Below are 24,030 nucleotides of genomic sequence, written 5' to 3'. Positions count from 1 at the left end.
TGATGTCAGCATCTTTATCATAAAATTAATTACTTGTAAACTGAAATGGCTTTTCTGTTTGTATAAACAATACTTATATTACATATAAGTAGATATGAAAGCAATTAATCCACACTAAAAATAACGAATTACCGTTATAGGTGGCACGGTATTATTGGCTTTCCAGAATTTAGGTTGCTCTTTTGTGTACCTTACTTAGGTAAATGTATCTAAACAGTGTGATTGGACAAAAAATACAGTATCAACTGAACATACTTTCCCAAACTGAGTGATGAATCAGGTGTAGAAAAATATGAAATAATTTTACATACAGATGAAAATGAGTTTTTGAGATTTTTTTAAAATTTTGAATTCACTGCACCATAAAAGACCTAAAAGTACTAGTGACCTTAGGTTTTTAAAAATAGCAAAAAAAGTAAACGGTCATGATACATATTCAAATTATTTTCTTAATAGTAAAATGATAGTACTTCAGTTAACTGTGAATGTAGAATTTTTTGCAGTGTTAGAAAGTGGTGAAAATTCTAAAAAGGCTATCATTATCCCTTATGGGCAAGGAAATACTACCGTGCCACCTATACTGGATAACAGAGAAATACACTAAACCACAAATCAAAGTCAGAAGACGCTTAGATAACCCGTGGTTCTGTTTTTATCCCTAACATCTATCAGATAATAACAATATATATATATAAAGTTCATATTCAGAGTTATAATTGTAAAATTATAGAAAATTAATGTATTTGATGATTAATGTATAAATGACAAATAATATAAAAACTAACATAATTATAAAAATTACTACCTGAAGATACCCTGGTCTTAAGGTACTAACATACAGGGATCTCTACTGAAATAGCTGTACCATTGAAGAAATCTGTTAACAGCATGTGATATATTGCTGTTGAATAAAAAAGAATGACATGTGCTTAAACAATACTTTATTACTCGTTTATTTGTGATTATTTTTGAATAACATTTTATAAATCTATGAATTAGATACCAATCTCTAAATTGATATGGAAAATCTTACATGTAACAGCATCCCAGCTAGTCCTTAGTAGCAAAGTATACGTCCTTAGTGCACTAAGGACCCCTTATCAGTGTTTTGACGTACCGAGAAAAAAGTTGTGGGTTGAACTTGGTAATATGGCGAGCCAAACCTCCCGCTTTATGATAATGTTGAAATAAATATTGATTAAATGACAACAGTACGTGACAGAAAAACAGCACAATTTTACGCATGTTCCAGTCAGCCACTGTTCTTTTATTGATGTTTGAATAGTTTTACACTAGCACTTGATAGCTTGGTTCTCGATTTGAACAAGGTCTCGGTGTTGAATGCCGTACCTTGACCTAGATTTGTTCCCTTTCTACAAATTGTCATGGAATGAAATGTTGTCTTATTGGCACGCATATCAAATATGCTTTTTAACAAACCAAAACTTAACCAATGCATAAGCGCCAACAGAGCATTATTATACCAAAATACATGTGTAACTCGATATTCAAATATGACACAGTTAAATAAACAGTAAAAGCTAAACACACAATATATCTTATCAATATTACAATAAGGTTTCATCTATTCGTATTTTCTTAACATTATTTCTTTAAAATATAAATTGTATAATATATAATTATAAACTTCAGACTGTTATTGACAACTTGTTTGGAAATTCAATATGGTTATCAAGGGGTAACATTACCAAAGGAATGACTCTTGCTGAACAGAGCATGTTCTGTCTCCTGACACATTACCTAATATTGATGCTAGAAATTCCAGGGAAATCTAGTCTACTTTCACCACTCCACAAAATAGCACTTGATCCGAATAGTATGTTGGTAAGTTAAACCTGCGTGTAAAACAATATGTGTTTATAATCTTATAGCGTGAATGCAAAAGAGGAACAAAAAATACCAGAGACAGGCAAACTCATAAATCGAAAATAAACTGACAATGATATGACTTAAAATGAAAAAGACAAACAGACAAACAATGGTACACATGCCACAACATAAGACTCAAGAATAAGCAACACGAACCCCACCATAAACTAGGAGTGATCTAATGTTGTCTGGAAGGGTAAGCAGATCCTGCTCCACATATGCAGTTGGTTAGCCATGGTCAAAAACAAAGACATTTATGCAATTCTCGAATTAATTGCCACTCACAAAGCTTAAACAAAAAGAACCCTGGATCCCTTCAAATATATTGAAAAAACGAAGAAAAAGAGATAAATTTCTACAAGATTATTTAAAAAGGCAAAGCGTTATCATTTAATAATATGTTCTTGTGCAGTATGTGTTCCCAACCATTCTTAGTTAGGGGAGTACAGAGCTGTCATGGACATGTTGATCCATGTTATCAACTTATCATATATACAGTTATTGTCGTTTGTTTCTAACTGAATGTCATAATTACTTGAATGTATTGTTCTTAAATCAAACCGATCGGTTTCAATAGTATTCTATAAGATAATTTGGTTTCTCGTCGTTGAGTATTGTAGGTTGACCAGGTACTATGAACATTATTTTGTCAAGTTTTACCTTACCACGAATGTTTATGTTCAGATAAACTTAAGTTTTGTTGGCAGTAGCATTTGGTTTCTCGTGGAGAGTTATATCAATGGACATTTTATTCCTATTTTTTTAAATTTAGCATTAAGAAAAATAACAATTGTATCAAGAGTTACAAAGACACTCGGAAATGAGATCGTGCTTTTATCCGTCAAAATTAAACCGTTAGGGATCACCAAACTAGTTTATACACACACAAAAATTCGTGACACAGAATACGACACCAAACAACACAGACTGACATAAATACCATGAAAAAAAACACTGCACAACTACGCATACCAACCAAATGTTAGATCACTATTGGGAATGGACTAAATCGGTATAATTTAAGTTTAGATTATAAAGAATCGAAAAGTTTGCAAACCATGAGTAGCAGACATATATGCCCTCGATAGTAGTCGTTCTATGTTATAACTCAGTTCGAGCAGTTATACATGGATGTTTTCGCGCGTTTTCATATTTGTGTTTTCAATGCAGAAACTTTTTATTGAAATAAACCCTTAACCAAAATCCAACGTTTACATTGAAAAAGTAAGAGAAGAATCAAAGTACTAGTAGTATGTTCAGGGTGATATTAAATGTCATAGCTTGACAAAAGTTCCGTTCGGATGTGAATCCGAGATCTATCTTGTTCAAAATCTTACTTGGCTTTTCGTTGAAGTTGTCTTTGTTAATTATATTTAAGGAATCATTCTTTCCTACAATGCCACAAGACGATTTACAGGATGTAAAATTAATGGTTATACAGGCACTGCAATCTGGTTCATCCAGGGAAACTCCTGTCTTTTATAGTAAGTGAATAAAACAACTCATTAACTTATTGTGATTATTACACATCGTTCACTCCGCTCTTCGATAAACTTAGTTCGCAGGATTGTGCATTCGGAATAAAACAGTTCAAAACAGTTTTCACAAAAATCATATAAGTAACGTGATATTGTATTATTTTATTTGTCTAAATGAATATTACTTTTACTGTGATTTTGTGATACCCATTTGACTTGTCTCTATACATTCCGTCAATGTTTTAATAAAGGAATGACTGGTATATTTTTTTCCGTCAATAAAGAATTAACATGAAAAATATGGCGCACACTGAATAACGCGCGTAGCAATTCTATATTTGCATTGAAACAAGAGTAAATCATAATTAAACGTTGATGACGTCACAGTCACCTGAAAACATTATGTTGTATATGAGCTGATTGACAAACCACTGTAACCAAATCAGAAGACGCGTAACATCCCATATTAATATTTGTTCTATGGTTAAATGTGTTATTGTCTTTCATTTTGTAATATGCTTTTTATATATAACTTTTTGTGTTTCTTTGTTCAATATGTCGTGTCCTTGTTTCGGTGTACTTAAACATCCCGTCCTTGTTAAGTCACCAAAACGGAGTTTTGGGGACTTTATGTTTTTGTTCGGTTTCTTATTATTATTATTATTCTTATTTTTCTTTTTCTAACCCCTAAAACGGTCCTACCATTTTCTTGGAAGGAGTAGAGGATGGAAATTTTATATTTTTTCTGGGTAAGGGTCTGCATCATGGGGGGTGCAGAACCCAATGTCCATGATACCAGGGTGTCATCTTGGCATAATTAGGGGGGCTCAAAGATGGGTGGGGTTAATTTTTTTTTACATTTTCTAAATTTTCCACTGTATGGAGAGTAGATGGAATTATATATTCTCTTATGAATATTTAGAGACACATGTCTGCTTCAACTTGGCACTAATTTTATTTCAGTAGGGGGTCTCCATGGCATAATTTGAGGGGGGTGAATTTTCATGGAATATTCTAGAACATCAATGTTAAATTTGTTCTAGAGACATTTCATGGTATATGATGGTATATAATTATGGAGTGAACAATTTGCAGCAGAAGTGACACTTTGGAATTTTCAAAATGGCCGCCGTAACCATGGAAACAGCAAAAATAAGAAAAACATCAAAATGCTTCAAATTAAATGAAACTTATAACATATGTTGTGAAGCTAATGTAGACTTCACTTTTTAGTTCGAAATTTCCAAAATGGCCGCCGTTGCCATGGAAACTCCAAAAATGTGAAAATTTTCAAAAAGCTTCAAAATTGATGAAACTTAAAACAAATGTTGCCTGCCATATGTAGACATTACTTTTGACTTTAAAATTTCCAAAATGGCCGCCGTAACCATGGAAACGGCAAAAATGTGAAAAAAATCAAAATCCTTTAAATTGAATCAAACTTTACACACAGGTTATGTGGCATCATGGATACCGTAAAACAATGATGTGGGGTCCGTTTTGGTGACTTTTGTGTTAGCATCCTAACACAGGATTACTTGTTTTATTGTTGTCATGGTGTTATTTTTTGTATTTTTGTCTTTCATTTTTTTTTAATATTCCTTGTCTTTATACTGTTTCTGTGCTTCTTTGTTGTAAGACTGTTTGTTTTCATAGTGATTAAGAATTTAACACAATGTTGACTACTTGCCCCCTATTTGATATTTTTACCTAATATGTCTTTGAAAAAAGAAGATATGGTAAGATTGTCAATGAGACAACTCTCCATAAGAGACCAAATGATACCGCAATTAACAACAACAGGCCGTACGCCTTCAGCAATGAGCAATGTCAATACTGCATTGTCAGATATAAAAGTTCCCGAAATGACAAATGTAAAACAATTCATATGAGAAAACCATCGGCCTAATTTATGTACAAAAAAATGAACGAAACAAATCAACAAACAACAACCACTTTATTACAGGCTGCTGACTTGGGACAGGCACATAAATACAGAATGCGGCGGGTTAAACCTGTTGGTGTGAACCCAAACCTTCCCTAACCTGGAACAGAGGCGTAACAGTACAATATGAAAATAAACCATAAAAATCAGCTGAAAAGTGCTTAACTCAAATTGATACAAATAGAAATACTTTTAACAAAACTCTTCGTACAGATCTGACAGTACCAAGAGCCACTTACAACAAATAAAAAAGCATGCATCTAAGCTTATCAATCAGTACACATCCATTATCGTATATACTTAGTGTTAAGACAATCAAACAGTAAGAGAAAAACATGACCTTATGCAATGCCAAGATACAGGTATTTGTTTGTTCACACATCGTTGTCAATTTAACGGAATGATATGCAACTGTATAACAAGTGAGAGGTTTAGCTAGCTAAAAAACAGGTTTGATTTTGCCATTTGATTACGGACTTTCCATTTGAATCTGCCTTCAAGGTTTTTTTTTGTGATTTTAATTTTAACTTTCATTGCCCATACTTTTTACTTGTAACGTTCACCTTATTTCATCTTTTCCGGTCACGGACATTGGCCCTTGAATGCAAAGATACAAATGAAAACATACAATTTAATGATATTATAAAGTTTTCGAAATAAGCTTAAATGATGCATACGCCATAGATCTTAAACAGAGTGAATACACATCCATAGTCTTATTAAAATTAAAGGGTACCACCAAGTAAAAATTAAAGCGTTTATATGACAAGCTCTGTCGAAAATTATTACACTATGGTTTTTAGAATAAACTGTACATATCAAGAACAAAGAAACTATATCAGGCATTTTTGTGTATTGTAGGGTGTCCAAATGGCCATCCATATGTCATTGGTAATGTAAGTACTCTTACATAATTATTACTTCGCATCATAGGGAGGTAGTACATGCGTATGCACTTTGGTACTTACGAATTCCTATCAAAATTTGATTCTAGTTTTCTCTTTTAGCTTACATTTTAAGATATAAAGGTTAATAGCTGTGCAAATTGTCGCCTACTTTAAAAAGGTAGGCATGTTCTCCCACAGTTTTCAATTTATCTATTACATATGAATGCAGATTAATTAGATACCAAGTCGACGGCATGGGTATCTATCAAGCTGGATGTAGAAAATGCATAACTTCCGATTGAATTGTTTTTTTTTACCATGGACGGAGAACATCTTAATCTATAAGTTCAGTTATTTTCGTGTCTGCCCTTCCATGACTCATGAAAAAAATCCAAAAACGGGTAACAATTGTATCGAAAAGAGAAAATCGAGTTTACCTTTTTATGTTAGAACGTATTTGAGGTGTATATTTTTCTTTAAAATGTACAAAGCAAGAACATTTGATATATCGTTTCATATTCTATCATTTTATACATCAAAGCTACAAGTTGTCTTTATAACTTACAAAAATAGTACGAATAGATGAAGTATATGGTTTAAGTGAAATACCTATCTAACAAGTCTAATGAATCACAAAAACAGAGAAGATGTGTTTGAATAGCTATTTTATTTACTAAAAGTACTTGACGGCAGTCTTTTAAGTTGGATGATAAAAATGCATATCTTCGAAAAGTATCTTTTTAGCTCACCTGTCCCGAAGGGACAAGTGAGCTTATGCCATCACTTGGCGTCCGTCGTCGTCCGTCGTCTGTCGTCTGTCGTCTGTCGTCTGTCGTCTGTCGTCTGTCGTCTGTCGTCTGTCGTCTGTCGTCTGTCGTCTGTCGTCTGTCGTCTGTCGTCTGTCGTCTGTCGTCTGTCGTCTGTCGTCTGTCGTCCGTCGTCTGTCGTCGTCTGTCGTCGTAAACTATTTGAAGAATCTTCTCCTCTGAAACTACTGGGCCAAATACTTTCAAACTTCAACTGAATGTTCCTTAGGGTATCTAATTTATAAATTGTATCCGAAGTTTTGATCTATCAACAAACATGGTCGCCATTGCTAAAAATAGAACATAGGGGTCAAATGCAGTTTTTGGCTTATAACTCAAAAACCAAAGCATTTAGAGCAAATCTGACAGGGGAAGTATTGTTTATCAGGTGAAGATCTATCTGCCCTGAAATTTTCAGATGAATCAGACAACCTGTTGTTGGGTTGCTGCCCCTGAATTGGTAATTTTAACGAAATTTTGCTGTTTTGGTTATTATCTTGAATATTATTATAGATAGAGATAAACTGTAAACAGGAATAATGTTCAGCAAAGTAAGATTTACAAATAAGTCAACATGACGGAAATGGTCAGTTGACCCCTTTAGGAGTTATTGCCCTTTATAGTCAATTTTTAACCATTTTTCGTAAATCTTAGTTATCTTTTACAAAAATCTTCTCCTCTGAAACTACTTGGCCAAATACTTCCAAACTTTAACTGAATGTTTCTTAGGGTATCTAGTTTGTAAATTGTATCCGAAGTTGTGATCTATCAACAAACATGCTCGCCATTGCTAAAAATAGAACATAGGGGTCAAATGCAGTTTTTGGCTTATAACTCAAAAACCAAAGCATTTAGAGCAAATCTGACATGGGGTAATATTGTTTATCAGGTGAAGATCTATCTGCCCTGAAATTTTCAGATGAATCAGACAATCCGTTGTTGGGTTGCTGTCCCTGAATTGGTAATTTTAACGAAATTTTGCTGTTTTTGGTTATTATCTTGAATATTATTATAGATAGAGATAAACTGTAAACAGGAATTATGTTCAGCAAAGTAAGATTTACAAATAAGTCAACATGACGGAAATGGTCAGTTGACCCCTTTAGGAGTTATTGCCCTTTATAGTCAATTTTTAACCATTTTTCGTAAATCTTAGTAATCTTTTACAAAAATCTTCTCCTCTGAAGCTACTGGGCCAAATAATTCCAAACTTTAACTGAATGTTCCTTATGGTATCTAGTTAGTAAATTGTATCTAAAGTTTTGATCTATCAACAAACATGGTCGCCATTGCTAAAAATAGAACATAGGGGTCAAATGCAGTTTTTGGCTTATAACTCAAAAACCAAAGCATTTAGAGCAAATCTGACGTGGGAAATATTGTTTATCAGGTCAAGATCTATCTGCCCTGAAATTTTCAGATGAATCAGACAACCTGTTGTTGGGTTGCTGCCCCTGAATTGATAATTTTAAGGAAGCTGTTTTTGTTTATTATCTTGAATATAATTATAGATAGAAATAAACTGTAAACAGCAAAAATGTTAAGCAAAGTAAGATCTACAAATAAGTCAATTTGACCAAAATTGTCAATTGACCCTTTAAGGAGTTATTGCCCTTTAAAGACTTTTTTTCACAATTTGTTCATCATGTTGACTTACTTTAAAAAATCTTCTCCTTTGAAACTGCTGTATCAATTTCAGCAAAACTTAGGCTAAATGAGTTTCAGAGTATTTAGTATAAATTTTATATTTTATTTCCTTGTATGTCAAGAAACATAGCTCCTATGGCTAAAATAGAACATAGGAGAAAATGATTATTTTTTTTGGCTTTTGAAGAAAATTAGACGATCCAAAAAACATTTAAATAAATTGAAAAGTCAAAATAATCATTGATGAGAGATTTAACCAAAAGAATTAAGGTGAGCGATTCAGGCTCTTGAGAGCCTCTTGTTTTGTGTGTGATAACTAGGGTTTATAATCTTCAACCACTGAAATTTTAAATTCTGCCCTTCCACGAAATATTTAACTAGATTTTTTTTTAATGTTTAAGAATTTTCGGAAAGTCCACCTGACAACCATTTTGAGTTGAATCAATGCAGACAAGATCATAAACCGATGCTCATTAGCTAGTAGATACATTTGACTTTTACAATACAACTGACATATACGGATCGCAATGGTGCTTTATGGATAAATTTATCGGTTTTCAAGAGCAAAATTGGCAGCGCGTCTTACCTACAATGTCTTCCGTTTCTACGATTTTGAAAATCAACTGGCGTAATGGGGATATAATTCTGACAAAATAGAATCCTGAATGTTTAGTGTAAAAACCTTTAAACAAAAATCTTATTGGTTAAATGAGTGAAGTTTCCAGTGATATGCTACTTAATATAAAAAGAAGATGTGGTGTGATTGCCAATGAGACATCTCTCCACAAGAGATCAAATGATACATATATTATCAAAGGTGTGGGTCAGGTAAGGACCGATTATGGCCTCAAATTTTAGATTCATCTGACGAAAGATTTTGACCACTTTTTTTAACACTTAAGTGTCTATTTTATTTGATTCTATCAGTTTATATTAAAAGTTTTAACTGATTTTGTCATTAAAAACGATTTGATTCAAGTTGAAATATGACAAATCTACAAAATAGGCCGAAAAATGTCACTTTTCAGATGATTTTTGTCAAAATTGAAAGTGGTCGCCTCCGTGTTTATCCTCAGCCTTTATATATGTTATGTATTATCATCAAATAAAACTTACATTTTAATACCAAGGATAAAAACGAATGCGGCCACTTTCGTTTTACACGAAAACCGTCTAAAATTTAACTTAAATGCTAGAATTGTGAAGAGTTTAGTGATCTAGCATGACTTAATGGTGCTAGTACCCGATAAATGTGCAATGTATTGTCAAAAACAGCCCATATTTATGTAGTAGAAGCATTCTACTGTCCAATTAATAACTAAAAGTTTACTGTTTAACAATTTTGTAAAACTGCTATATTTTGGGGCCAAAAAGTGTTCCTACCGGAAATACTCATTTAGGTTATCCTTCGGTCTTCAACAATAAGCAAACAAATACGTAACACATAAACAAACGACAACCAATCAATTGCAGGCTCCTGTCTTGGGCCAGACACATATATACTGAATGTGGCGGGGTTAAACATGTTAGCGTGATCCCTCCGACTATCCTGGGATTGACAAAAACTCTCACCATGGTAACAAGTTTGATATGCAATGTTTAACAATCAAACATTTCAAAGAAAAAAGAAAGTTTTAACTCTACAAAATGTTGTATGTGTTATCTCAAGTCAGGAGTCTTTAATTCAGTTATTGGTTTTGCTTGCTCTCTGTCATATTTGTTTTTCGATTAACTTTTAGAGTGTTCAATTATAGTTTCTGTTGGTTTAATTAACCCGTTAAGAAAGTTTTCGGGCCATATAGTTTTACCGTTGTCCGTCATTCCGTCTTTCCGTTCCGTCATTCTGTCATTCTGACCTTCCGACATTACCCATGGTGAGTTAACCATGCCGAGTTACAGATCAGTGTAAAGTGTCGTTCCCGACTGCTAACATTTGTAGAAATAACAGGCTTTGGAATTTGATAATTTGTTGAAAATCCCTGATATCCCGACTGGTTATAAACGTCTTTGGATATTTCGCTGATTTTGGTATGTATAGGAATCACTTTTTGTTACAGATCCAGTTATAGTTTGTTCCGCTCGGCTAATTTTAATCGAATTAATGGACTTCAGACTTTGATGTTATAGTTGTAATTCTCATTCGATTTTGTCTAAGGTAGTACTCCTCAGTTAGAAAATAAAATTAAAAATTAGCCACAAAATATTTTATCATCTCCTATTCCTGGATTCTAATACATTAATCTTTTTCTGTTGTACATGTGCATATGTATATAATCAGTATCTTCCATAGATTTGATTTTCAAAAGTTAGAAGGGTGAAAAAATAATTCCTTTGCTGTGTACCCATGGCAACACTCTGCATTAATTTACCATAATATATTGCAAAAAGGGGGGGGTAAACTTGTCCCGAAATTTGGATCAGACTAGAATTTCAATTCCTTTGAGTGATACCTTTTTAGAATCTGTTTTCATAAATCTTCCTAATGATCAAATAAAAAATGGGTGTCTTTTGCCTCATTTTTTCGTAAAATCTAATCACAAAGTTCGTGCGATAAAAAGTTGGAATTACACATAACAATAACTGCCGGACCAATGTATGGTTACTGATGAGACTTTTGAAGACGAAACGCGCGTCTGGCGTAAACATAAAATTTAGTCCTGGTATCTATGATAAGTTTATTTACAACAACTGGGTCGATGCCACTGCAGGTTGAATTTTATTTCACCGAGGGTATGAATATCCCAGTAGTCAGCACTTTTTGTGCTGACATGAATTATCAATGATATTGTAATATTTATAAATTAACTGTTTACAAAATTTTGAATGTTTTGAAATACTAAGGCTTTTCTACTTCAGGCATAGATTACCTTAGCTGTATTTGGCAACACTTTGAGAAATTTTGGATCTCAATGCTCTTCACATTCGTACTTTATTTTGCTTTTCTCAACTTTTTTTTATTCGAGCGTCACTGAAGAGTCTTTTGTAGACGAAACGCGCGTCTGGCGTATATATAATATTTAGTCCTGGTATCTATGATGAGATTATTGACATACAAATACGGACTGTCATACAGAAAACAGCATATATTACATACATTATTTGTTCTAGATGTTCATATAACCAAATACGAATGCTATTTTAATACTCAGCTATGCAAAAATGAATTTTATTGCACACTAGCTCTAATATTTAAAAATTGCGAAACTACACACCTAACTGTGGAGTGCTACCTAATGCTTAGTCCGTTTCTGTGTGTGTTACATTTAAATGTTGTGTCGTTGTTCTCCTCTTGTATTTGATACGTTTCCCTCAGTTTTAGTTTGTTACCCCGATTTGCTTTTTTCTATCGATTGATGAATTTGATAATCGGTATACTACTGTTGCCTTTATTTGATAAATTGTTAAAAATCAGTTATCTTTTTTCTAAACGCTTTTAGATATTGGGCTCATTTTTGGTATGTAAGTTAGCCATGATGAGTTAAAGATCAACTTTAAGTTTTGTTTCCCTCTGTTCTTTTTTGCAGGAATAAAGGGTTCTGACTTTGAAATGTTTATTCCATGATGAGTTCGATTAATTTTGATTTGTTACATACTTGTCGTGCCCGTGTGTGTAGTGGTGTCATAGATTTTAACAAACTTAATCAATGAATCACCGGTGCACTACTAGGTCGGGAATTTCATCACCAAAAATTGCTTAAAATCTTTACCAAATTCTTTCATAGACAAGAAAATTTGATTGTTCAGTTTGGTGGCACCTGTAGAAAACTAATGAATTACGGTAAAACATATACTAAATTTACCGTTTATATTAAAAAAAAAAAAAAAGCGCGTGGAAATCAACATGTCAACCGTGTGAAGTTATTGTTGAAATAATATCTTTGGATATTGTCAGAATTGGTACTTACTTCGATTTTGTCATCCCGAATAAAAACAAAACTTTTGTTTTATTTTCGAAAATTTTTGGGGTTTATCATTACAAATAAACTTTTATTTATATTTAGATATGGCTTCATCTTTCTTTATAAGACACATATATATCATCATGTAAGATCCTAACAGAAGTCATGTAAAATTTGACTATCCTTGTGTTTGAACATTAATAGGTTCGTGGTGTTTATTATTTAGTTTTCTGTGTTGTGTCATGTGTACTATTCTTTGTCCTTTTCATTTTTAGCCATGGCGTTGTCAGTTTATCTTGGATTCATGAGTTTGACGGTCCCTCTGGTATCTTTCGTCCATCTTTTAAAGCCGTTGAAGGTTTTGTAAATGCTGCTAGGATATGATGCATATTATACAAGTAATTGTTTTTGGCTTTTGACAAACTTTCAGTAACTGCTGTGCTGTTTAATTGTTCTTTCGTGTTAAATTGACCCCTTGACACAATTTGTAATATACTTATGTGATTCAATGTTTATTTATTTCGCGTTATATCTTGTGTGGCTTCTTTTGATATGCACTTCCTTTAATAGAAATTAAGGATGACGTTAGTTTCACTTCTGTTCTGACTGTACTCCTACAATGAACAACTAAATCAATATTTCTTGTAATGTTAACTTCCGTACTTCTAACGTGGTGTTAATGATATTTAAGTCTCCCATTTATTGTTTATGCTCAGTTCTTATTATTTTTATTATTCTTCTTTTTCTTTTTCCTTTTCGGCCACTTTAAAAAATGAACTTGTCCGCAGCGTTCTCCAAAACCGTTTGTCAGATTACTTAAAGTTTCTTAAAATGTTAAACTAACATGTCAATGTGAGCCATCAATCTTTCGTTTTGCATTGGGGTCTGTTAGGGATATTTTAGGGGCCTTAAGAAGGGAGAGGGTTACTATAGAACCCTATGGGATTAAATTAAAAGAAATCCAATGACTATAACATGAAAACTGTAAGTGATAGACACACAGTCTTTAGAAATATTGGACAATAAAACAAATTAAATGAAGTATAGGGTGAGAAAATAAGAGAACATGCTATTATCTTGTTAACTGTCCAGATCCCCACCCTAAACCATATATATTCTTGAATGGGACGATAAAACAAATCAAAATTAAATTAAAGGGAAGTCCCTGGGGTCACCCCACCCCCTTAAATTTGCGAATGTGCTATTATCTTGTAAACTGTCCAGATCTCCACCCCTAAACCATATATATTCTATTAGGGCACAATAAAACAAATAAAATGGAAAAAAAGAGCCCCTAGACGTCATCCTACCCCCTCTTGTTTGAAAACTTGTAAATAGTCGAGATTCCCACCCCTTAACCATATATATTTTTGTATGGAACAATAAAACACATCAAATGAAGTAAAGGGAGAGTCCATGGGGTCACATCACCCCCACATGTTTGAAAAATTTTAGATAGTTCAAATCCCCACCCCTAAACCATATATATTCTTGTATGGGACAATAAAACAAATCAAATAAAATGAAGGTAAAGTCCCTTGGAGTCACCAACGCCCCCTCCAGTTTAAATACTGGTAAATGGTCGGGATCCACACCCCTGAGCCATATATATTCTTGTATGGGACAAAAAATCAAATCAAATCAAATATGGGACCATAGGAATGGCGAGTATGGGAGCTTTGTTAGGAAGACTTCGTAACAGCATCCTGTTACAATTACTTCTTGTTATCTATATGGTTTCATAGATAAAAATTATTGGTTCAGTGCATGTTTAGTTATTGTCTTAATGTCCATTTATTCGAGTAAAGCCATTTCTATTGAAATGTTATAGTGTGTCCTTTTATGTTGCAATGTTGCACTACTGTGTCAGGTTATAGTGCAGATTGCGCCTGTTGAAACCTTCTGCATATGTATGGTTGTCGTTTGTTGTTGTGTTTTCTCGATTTTCTCTTTTATTATTAAGACAAGACCGTTTGTCTGCATGTTTGAATGGTTTAACACTAGTCTTGTTGGGACCCTTTATGATTGTTGTTCGGTGTTATTTAAAGCTCCTTGTTGAATGATGTACTCTGACCCATGACCGTTTAACTTTGTACGCATTGTGAATGGAATTGAGAGTTGTTACAATGATACCACATCTTCTTATTTATAAATGTCTCGAATCTTATTCATCAAAACGAAAATGCAGCAATACATAACTTCAAGATTGTACCAAATAAGCCAATACTGTTATTTAAACCCTTTAGAAAAAAAATGTAAACATGAAGCAGGATTGGGTAAATGAATATATGGAAATATGATTTCATGAAAAATTTTGATGTCAAAATATATCATCACATATAACTATAAGGTACATTTTTTTCAGTGTGGAAGGGCTTGGATTGTTGGTACTTGTCAAGAATGTGGCACTAAGATTGGTGGCGAGATCCATAAACTAAATGCTAAGAATGTAGCCGATACAGGGTCTGATTAAATTTAATTCCTTTATTTTGATATAATTACATTAGTTGTATGTTTCATTATTATACGTTATTCTGATTGGCTAACTGCAAATCACGTGCTATTCCGTAAGCAATTGCATTACACAAAAAAACTTATCATTTATAATGACACGAGGTGACATTATAAAGTGCACAGGGAAACTAATTAATAACTTGATAAAAATCGTGTTTTCATGATCCTAGCTAAAAAATGTAATTATAAGTATAGAATGCTTCTTTTTGTAACTTCATAGGGTTGTAAAAGCGTTGACCGTGCGCAAATTTTTAGAATGGTATTGTCATTAAGTTAAAGTTCATCATACAATTTTATATAAAAAAAAACAGGCTGAAATTACCGGAATTTCACTTACGACAACATTGCAAAAATGGGGCAAAACGACATTTAACAATTTCTTCATCGAAAATTAAAGACTTGTAACATTTAGGCAACACGAAACCCTTGAATGATTTAGAGTTCTAAAGCAAACCCTCACAGAACCTACTCTAGATGGATAACCAGTCGTACAAGTTACTTAGGATAAATCCCTCTATCAATGCAACCATGGAATACATGCAAGCTTATGAATATCGTATTGACTGGGACATTGACTGGGACATATATAGTCAATACACAGTCACTGCAAAAAAAGCCTTTTTACATTTCTAAATGTACGTGATTATAAGATGCAAACCAATCTCTATCTGCATCCGTTTATTCCAGGTCGATGGGATAATGAGTTTACTAACCAGTGTAGTTACAAACATATGTATAACTAATCACAGAGAGGACGTCATTAACATGACTTAGGAAAAAAAATGTTTTTTCTACTAAAAGCTCCTGTATAATATTTGCCTTCATATGTTCCCACAGAAAATATGTTCCCGAAATTAGGCGACTATAACGATTTATACAAAATAAAATATTGATAAAAAAAAAAAGGTTTGACGAGCTTCTCTTCATATCATAGCCTTTTCCAGATTTTCTTTTCTAAGAAACTAAATATTAATTGTATGCTTGTCATTTGATAACATACTTTTTTGCCACCTGTGTTCTTATATTGCATAAGATAGAATATGAAGACAATTGAGAAATATTTACGTTCCTTTTTTGTTTATCTATATCTTAGTGTGATTTTGTAACTAATCAATATATTAAACATTTAAATTATTTTTTAGTGAAGACAGAACACAGAAAGGGCATATTTTAGGAAGTGCGACTACCTTGAAACCTGTAAATGCGCCTGATAGAAAGTTGAGCAAAGCTTCATTTGCTATTCTAAGATTGCTAACACACATGTCGATGTACATAGGAACAAATAATAATTTACAGGTATTAAAAGAGACGATTTTTCATTTCCTATTGTTAATTTTCCATTTGTAAACGGCGATGTGCCTTTGACTCTATCAAACGGAGTTTATATTCCCCAACTCGTTCGGTATGCCCGTGTGTGTACTAATGTCATAGATTTTAACAAACGTAATCAATGCATCACTGTTAAATTATTATATCAGGGATTTCAATACAATAAATTAATTAAAACTTTTACTAAATTATTTCATAGATACAAATAGTAATCAAAAGTACCAGGATTATAATTTTATAAAGACTTGATAAGAAAATTTGGCTGTACCTGTAGAAAACTAAAAAAATGGTATTTCACATCCTTAATTTTCCGGTCATATTGTACTCAAAGCGGGGAAATCACCATGTGATCCGTGTAAATTCATCGAACCTTTAAACAAACTTATTACTAAAGGTTATCGTACTAATATTGTAACTAGATCTCTGAATATAATTTACATTGGTACTAATATCGATCTTGTCATAAGCAAATTAAAACATAAATAAATTGCATTTTCTTATCTTGTATAGAGAAACACACGTTAACTTTTATCTCTAAAGAATTCGCTCCTCAATATCCTACTACCTGTCGATACATTTATTTTGGCATTCTCTAACTGTTCATGTTACTTTCTTGTTAATTTGACCTGTTTATACTATTTGTAATGCTTTTTTGTTATATTTTTTTTTAATTAATATGGATCTTGTTTATATAATTGCATTGATTATTTGGAATATCAAATTTTGCCATTTCATCTTAAATATGTAAAGGAAATTTTATCTTACTCTTTTTGTATATTTTTATTGTTGATATTCACCCAAGATCTACGAAATGTTAGAATATGTTTATTTATGTTACAGAACTTTCTTGGTATTTCTAATCGGAAGTTTTAGCATAATTAACGACAATATTATTTTTATTTACCTGTGTAGAATTTGAATTTCAAAAGTGAGGATTTTGTATAAATTGTTAAGGTTCATGTGGACCCTGTGGCTTAAATGGCCGTATTTTCACCTCAAGATTTAATCTGAGTGCAGACAAATCTGGGCATCTGTAAAAATTTAAAGGCATAGCATGCCCTAGATAAATAAATTCGAAATATATTTTATGTTTTAGAAAAATAAAAATTTACCAGTTTTTGCCGTGCACTTTTTTTTTCTCAAGTAGGTGCCGAAATAAACTAAGTTGGAAAACAGGTTTCAGAACTTCCCCACAGGTATTAATTGACAATAGATACCTGGCAATATATTGTGTTCTAATATGACGTCCTCACACGATTTGTAAACAAGACCGTGTTCTAATGAGCACAAGATATGTTCGACACATGCACACGAACTTACTGTTTATATTAACTTTATTTCCATCGTTATCCTTTACAATACATACATTTAAGCAGCTAACATAAACTTTTATTATATATCTTTATCAAAAACATAATTTTACCCTGTTCGTAGTTTTTTAACTAGGATATGTAATGTACAGACTTCCGGGGAGGAAACGGAAATAGCAAAACATTTTTACGGTACTTTTGCACGCTTCGACCTATAAAAATACTGTATTTGTCCTATTAGAATCGAAATAATTCCTTCATGTCATGCTCTATGCTCATTTTAATATGGGTAGGCATTATATTTGACCACAGTTTACACCTCGCTGACGCTCAGTGTAAAATATCGACAAATATAATGCTTACCAATGCTTACCCCAGGAGTAGATTACCTTAGCCGTATTTGGCAAAACTTTTTTGGAATTTTGGGTCCTCAATGCTCTTCAACTTTGTATTTGTTTGGCTTTTTAACTATTTTGATCTGAGCGTCACTGATGAGTCTTATGTAGACGAAACGCGCGTCTGGCGTATAAAATTATAATCCTGGTACTTTTGATAACCAATTAAAATGAGCATAGAGCATGACATGAAGGAATTATTTCTTAAATTTTAACTGTGTACCTGAGTATCTTCTGCAGGGATGAAAAAAGGGCACGGCAAAATCAAGTTAAGTAATATTTTTTTCTAAATCATACAATGCATTTGAACTATATTTATCCAGGGCATGCTATGCCTTAAATTTTTTTCCAGATGCACAGGTTTGTCTGTACTAAGAGTAAATTTTGTTGTAGAAATACGGCCATTTTAGCCAATGGGTCCACATGAACCTTATGAATTTCACAGTGATATTCTACCATAGCTTTGTTAATATATTTTTGACCTTAAATATTTATACCTAATAACTATATTAACTATGAATATTCATTTAGGTATCGCATCAAAATGTATTCGTTCATAGCGTGCTAATTGTATCGTGTGTTTTGTTATGTTGTGATATTGTCTCAATAATATGAGAAGGTTTGGTACCATTAAAACGTTTAATCCCGCTGCAAATGTGTGCAACTGTCCTAAGTCAGGAACCTGAGTAGTTGTCGTTTGTTTATGTGATTTATACATGTTTTTCGTTTTGTTTTATAGATTAGACCGTTGGATTTCCAGTTTGAATAGTTTCACACTAATAATTTTGGGGCCCTTTATAATTTGTTGTTTGGTGTTAGCCAAGGCTCCGTATTGAAGGCCGTTCATTGACCTATAATTGTTTACTTTTATAAATCATTATTTGGATCGAGAGTTTTCTCATTGGCACTCACACCACATCTTTCTATATCCATTATATAAGTACGGTCTTCAACACGGAGCCTTGCCTCACCCCAAACAGTAAGCTATAAAAAGCTCTAAAAAATGAAAATTGAACAAACATTCAAACCTGAAAAATCAACGTTCCTATCTATGGAAAAAAAACAGAAAAGACAAACAACAACTATTGAACATCATGTTCCTGAGTTTAGTTACATACCTTAACTCTTATCTGAAACCTAAGTGTCACATAAAAATTCAGAATGACACACTATGAAATATCAATATAAATGGCTTAACTCAATTAAAGGATATATCAACACAAATGAACATACTCTGACCGAATATATTTGATATATGACAAATGTTAATACAAAATCGATAAAATAAGGGGTGATAAAATAAAGGTTACAATAGTGTATCGCTGTGAGATATTAAGTAATTTAAAAAAACAACAATAAATTTGAACAAATAGCTGCCAAATACAAAAATATATACAGGTAAATGAAAATAATTTTGCTGTATTAAGGTATACCGTTATAATGGAGAAATAAAAAATATATTTTACTAAATGTATAATTTATGTTCATATAACAAAGGATTGAATAATTAAAGTAATACCAAAGACTTTAAAAGGTGGTATATAGACGAGATATAACTCTGAATAAGTACACGTTAAATAATAAAAAGAAAGTATTTACAAGTGAAATTAACAAGAAAGTAAGATTTGAGACTACTTGGAGTTACTGACAGCTAGTTAAACGGTTAAAACCATGAACAAAAAAAAATTGTGCATCAGAGACTAAAAAGAAATAAAACACATACCAGTAATATGGTATTTTAACGTCATAACCAGTTGAAAAAGACTTGACATGTATCACTATTTTTTTTTTCATTATGATCATAAGTAAACTGGTCATTATAATAGCATGAGGTGCGCCTTATTTTCGTTTTTTTTTTCATCTGTCTGCCAAACTGTAAGTCCGTCCCGACAAACTTTAATGCAGCACTGTAGACGTATAAACGCATTGACGTATATGGCTTGTTTTTTTAAACATAAAATTGAATGAAATAATAAGTCACTTTACGCTGTCAATTTGTAAAAAAATAAGCAACGCAAGTAAAGGAATGAACCATATTTATAGATCTGTATTGCAAGCCCACAGACAAACTTCAATCTCTTTTAGCATTGAGTTGTCATCCGAATCATTGCACCAAGAAATTCCTTACAGCATTCCCATACGAATAAAACGAATTTGCTCCACAAACGATACTGCAAGAAGGTGACTACAAGAACTTTGCAGTAACCTACAAAATCGGGGCCACAAAAGAAACAACATAGACAAAGGCTTCTCTCATGTTAACAACAACAATATTGAAACAAAAGGTCAACAAGAGGGAAAATTAGAAAAAAAAATCGAAAAACATCCTAAACTATCCAAGATTTTGACCGAGCCATAGTTTGTAAATCCGTAAAGACTTGCTAATGAGAGCTGCTTTATCCTCTAAAGCGGGCTTTTTGTCTGTTGGTTCTTGCATGGGTTGGGAAAACAAAGATGTCTGACTTGCAAACAAATACTGAATATTCAGACTTTTAACTGTCACTCCACTGGTATAAAATAAGAATTTTGCAATGTTAATTGCAAGACTACAAATGTTGTGTATCTTCTTAAGTATTAATGTGGTAAACAGTATAGGAAAATTAAGCAGAGTTTAATCACAGAGAGGGGCTAGCAATCAATTTTTGATTAAGCTTATTTAATGTTAAAACAATTTTCCACTTTAAACTAATGTTACCTTATTCATATGTATGATTTGTTTTGCCAAATTTACAAATTTTACTAGATATTATGCATTTTTGTTACAACAGATAAACATGCTATATGATGTGAAGTACATGTAGTATCAGAGTGAAAGTTTATTTTTTATGGCCCCGCAACGAAGTTGTCGGTGCCATATAGTTTTACCCTTATCAGTAATTTCAAAATTCCGTTATTCTGTAATTCCGGTATCCCGAAATTCCGCAACAAACCGATAATTTTTTAGGAAATTACGGGCTTTGGAGATTCCGTAGTTCCATCATTCCGTCACTCAGCAACAAAACAGTATACGGATTTTTTTTAACGGCATCTGCTGTTGGGCTGATTTTGATATGTGAGTTAACCAAGATGAGTTACAGATCAAGTTTAATTTTTGTTCTGCTCGGCTAATGTTTGCCGAAATTATGGGCTATGGACTTTGATAAATTGATGAAAATCACAGTTATACAGACTTTTTTTCTAAACGCTTTCAAATAATTGGATGCTTTTTGGTATGTGAGTTACACAGGATGAGTTACATATCAAGTTTCAGTTTCATTCTGCTCCGCTTATATTTGCCAAAATTAAGCGTTTTCAACGTTGAAAATCATAGTTATACAGACTTAGTTCTATACGACTCCAGATTATGAGATGATTTTTAATATGTGAGACTACCATCCTGTTTGTGTCTACATGTGTTATTGAAATTGAAGATTGTTCATCTTTTTGAAACGGAACCATTCTTCTCACTTTGACACACCTTGTTTATTTATATCTTAATTTTTAGAACTTCATTCGTTTTTATTTAAATTCATATTGTGAAGACTGAACACTTTCTTTTTTACAGGCAATTTGTGAGACAATCAAGCCAGTAATTCGGCAGGGTAAAGTTTATGAATATTTACTCCTACACATCAACCTAGATCTGACCTCAGTTCAAACCATTCTTGGCATCAACAGAGATGATGCTGTCTTGTTTCTGCATTTCCTCCTTGTAAAAATAATGGATACACTAAAAGGTATTGCAAACAAATCATTATGATATTAGAATCTTGTCTTGTGTAGTTTAATATTAAAAGCTCTTATACGCGCTAAATTATAATCCTGGTACCTTTGAGAACTAATTATGTATAGGATTCAACTAATAATAACCAACTCGTTCCTATTATGAAAAAGTGTAAAATGCTTCCGTTTTAAAATTATATAAATAAAAATTAGCAAGATTCATTTCTAAGGTTTTCATAAGTGGGGAGATCGAGTTGGTAGGCCATAATTTAGTACAATTTAATTCTTTAACTCATCAATGAAACAAGTTAGCAGATATATATATTCAACTGGGTTGTGTCATTTTCCATCAGTGGGGCGGATTGGTATGACAAATGTCATCGGGATTTTTCTACTTTCATAAATGGGACAATGAAAGAGACCTTTATTCAAAAGTCTGACAAAATTTGCGTAATTACTATGCTAAATATTTTTTTGAAATTCAAAAGTTTATCCTTAATTGAGGTAAATTAAATGGCCTCCAAATACTTTTCGATGAATTTATTTTGCAATCGTCAATCGAAGTTAGCATGGTTTAAGGACGTCAGTTGTTCGACCTGTTAGTCAAATTCTTTTTTTTTTAAATATATTATTTCACTCTTTAAAACTCAAGAATCTTTCCTAAATTGAGGTTAAATAAATGGCCTTCAAAATAATTGTCAATCCCAAACATCACTGAATAGACATTTTAAATTATTGAAATCCAGATATGGTGTAAAAGTTTTAGCACCTCATGTTGTAGTTTAACATCTTTGTCGCAAGTTTATTTTTTATGCCCCATTTATGGGCACTGTGTTTTCTGGTCTATGCGTCCGTTCGTCCGTCTGTCCCGATTCAGGTTAAAGTTTTTGGTCCAGGTAGTTTTTGATAAAGTTGAAGTCTAATCAACTTGAAACTTTGTACATATGTTCCTAATGATATGATTTTCCTAATGTTAATGCCAAATAAGAGATTTTACCTGAACATAGAAAATGATAGTGCGGATGGAGCATTGGTGTAACTAGGACTCAATCGTGTTCTACATAGTATTAAATTAATAAAGAGACCCATTTTGTTAAACCTTGTGATCAATTTATGTGGCAGTCGTCAATGACAGTCAACAGAGTTTATGAACATCAGTTGTTCGACCTGTGAGTGAAATGTGTTTGATATAAAGAATATTTTCACTCTTTTGTTTTTTTGAAAAATGTTGTTTGTGCTGTATATAGACCTTTCTCTAATTCTATGGAAATTTATCCCTTTTCGAACCCATTGTATAAAAAAAATAATCAACGTGTGGTTGCTGGTGATTTCAAAAGATCATTGGATGATTTTAAGGGTCGTGACCTTTTAAGCTAACTGGATTAATCAAAATATGCTAACAGGTGTTAATGAAATTGACAATTTCGTGCAATGTGAAGGCACTCGAAAGGGAGTTTCGGTTAACAAAAAAAGGAAATGTATTTTTTAATCATTAGAGAAACAGATTCTTACATAGTTACTCGTTGTTTATCGGATTTACCCAATCTCGATAGTTAAATTATAAATTTTAAAGTCCTCGCCGAGGTATTTGATAATTTAACTATCTCGATTGGATAAATCCGATAATCCACTGGTATCAATGTAGGAATCTATATCTCCACAACGAATTTGTTACATGCACACGTATACAAATTTCGGTTTTTATTCAACGCAATCATAGGTTTGAACGTTGATTTGAATTCAACAGAATGCACGTATTTATCAAGCCTGCAACTTCTGTTGCAGAAAGCAGAACATAGGGATAGTGATCCGGCTACGGCGGCGTTAGTTTACTTCTAAAAAGCTTTATATTTAAGAAGGTGGAAGACCTGGATGCTTCATACTTTGTATTAGATGCATCATGTTAGGAAGTTTCCGTCAGTCACATGTCCAATGTCCTTGACCTCATTTTCATGGTTCAGTGACAACTTAAAAAAAGTTCAGATTTTTTGTAATGTTGAATTCTCTCTAATTTTAAGTAATAGGATAACTATAATGTACGTACCTTGCAATGTCCTCATGTCGGTCAGACAGTTTTCACTTGACCTCGACCTCATTTCATGGATCAGTGAACAAGGTTAAGTTTTGGTGGTTAAGTCCATATATCAGATACTATAAGCAATAGGGCTAGTATATTCGATGTATGGGAGGACTGTAAGGTGTACATTTCCAACTGGCAGGTGTCATCT

The 24,030-nt window shown here is 32.7% G+C and overlaps 1 protein-coding gene across 1 annotated transcript in view; it reads left to right on the top strand.

Moving 5' to 3' along the window:
- The first annotated feature begins 1,659 nt into the window (after positions 1-1,659).
- LOC139525365 (E3 ubiquitin-protein ligase rnf213-alpha-like) overlaps positions 1,660-24,030 on the top strand; it is a 37,703-nt gene continuing 15,332 nt past the window's right edge. The window contains exons 1-6 of the mRNA XM_071320597.1: positions 1,660-1,845; positions 3,269-3,374; positions 6,175-6,209; positions 14,918-15,015; positions 16,209-16,362; positions 21,645-21,816. Coding sequence (XP_071176698.1) covers positions 1,717-1,845; positions 3,269-3,374; positions 6,175-6,209; positions 14,918-15,015; positions 16,209-16,362; positions 21,645-21,816 — 694 coding nt within the window. The 5' untranslated portion in view covers positions 1,660-1,716. The remainder of the gene's footprint in view (positions 1,846-3,268; positions 3,375-6,174; positions 6,210-14,917; positions 15,016-16,208; positions 16,363-21,644; positions 21,817-24,030) is intronic.

The sequence above is a fragment of the Mytilus edulis genome, chromosome 5 (assembly GCF_963676685.1).
Source record: "Mytilus edulis chromosome 5, xbMytEdul2.2, whole genome shotgun sequence".
Lineage (NCBI taxonomy): Eukaryota > Metazoa > Mollusca > Bivalvia > Mytilida > Mytilidae > Mytilus > Mytilus edulis.
Note: the sequence above shows the minus strand (reverse complement) of the source record. Positions and strands in the feature narration are given on the sequence as shown.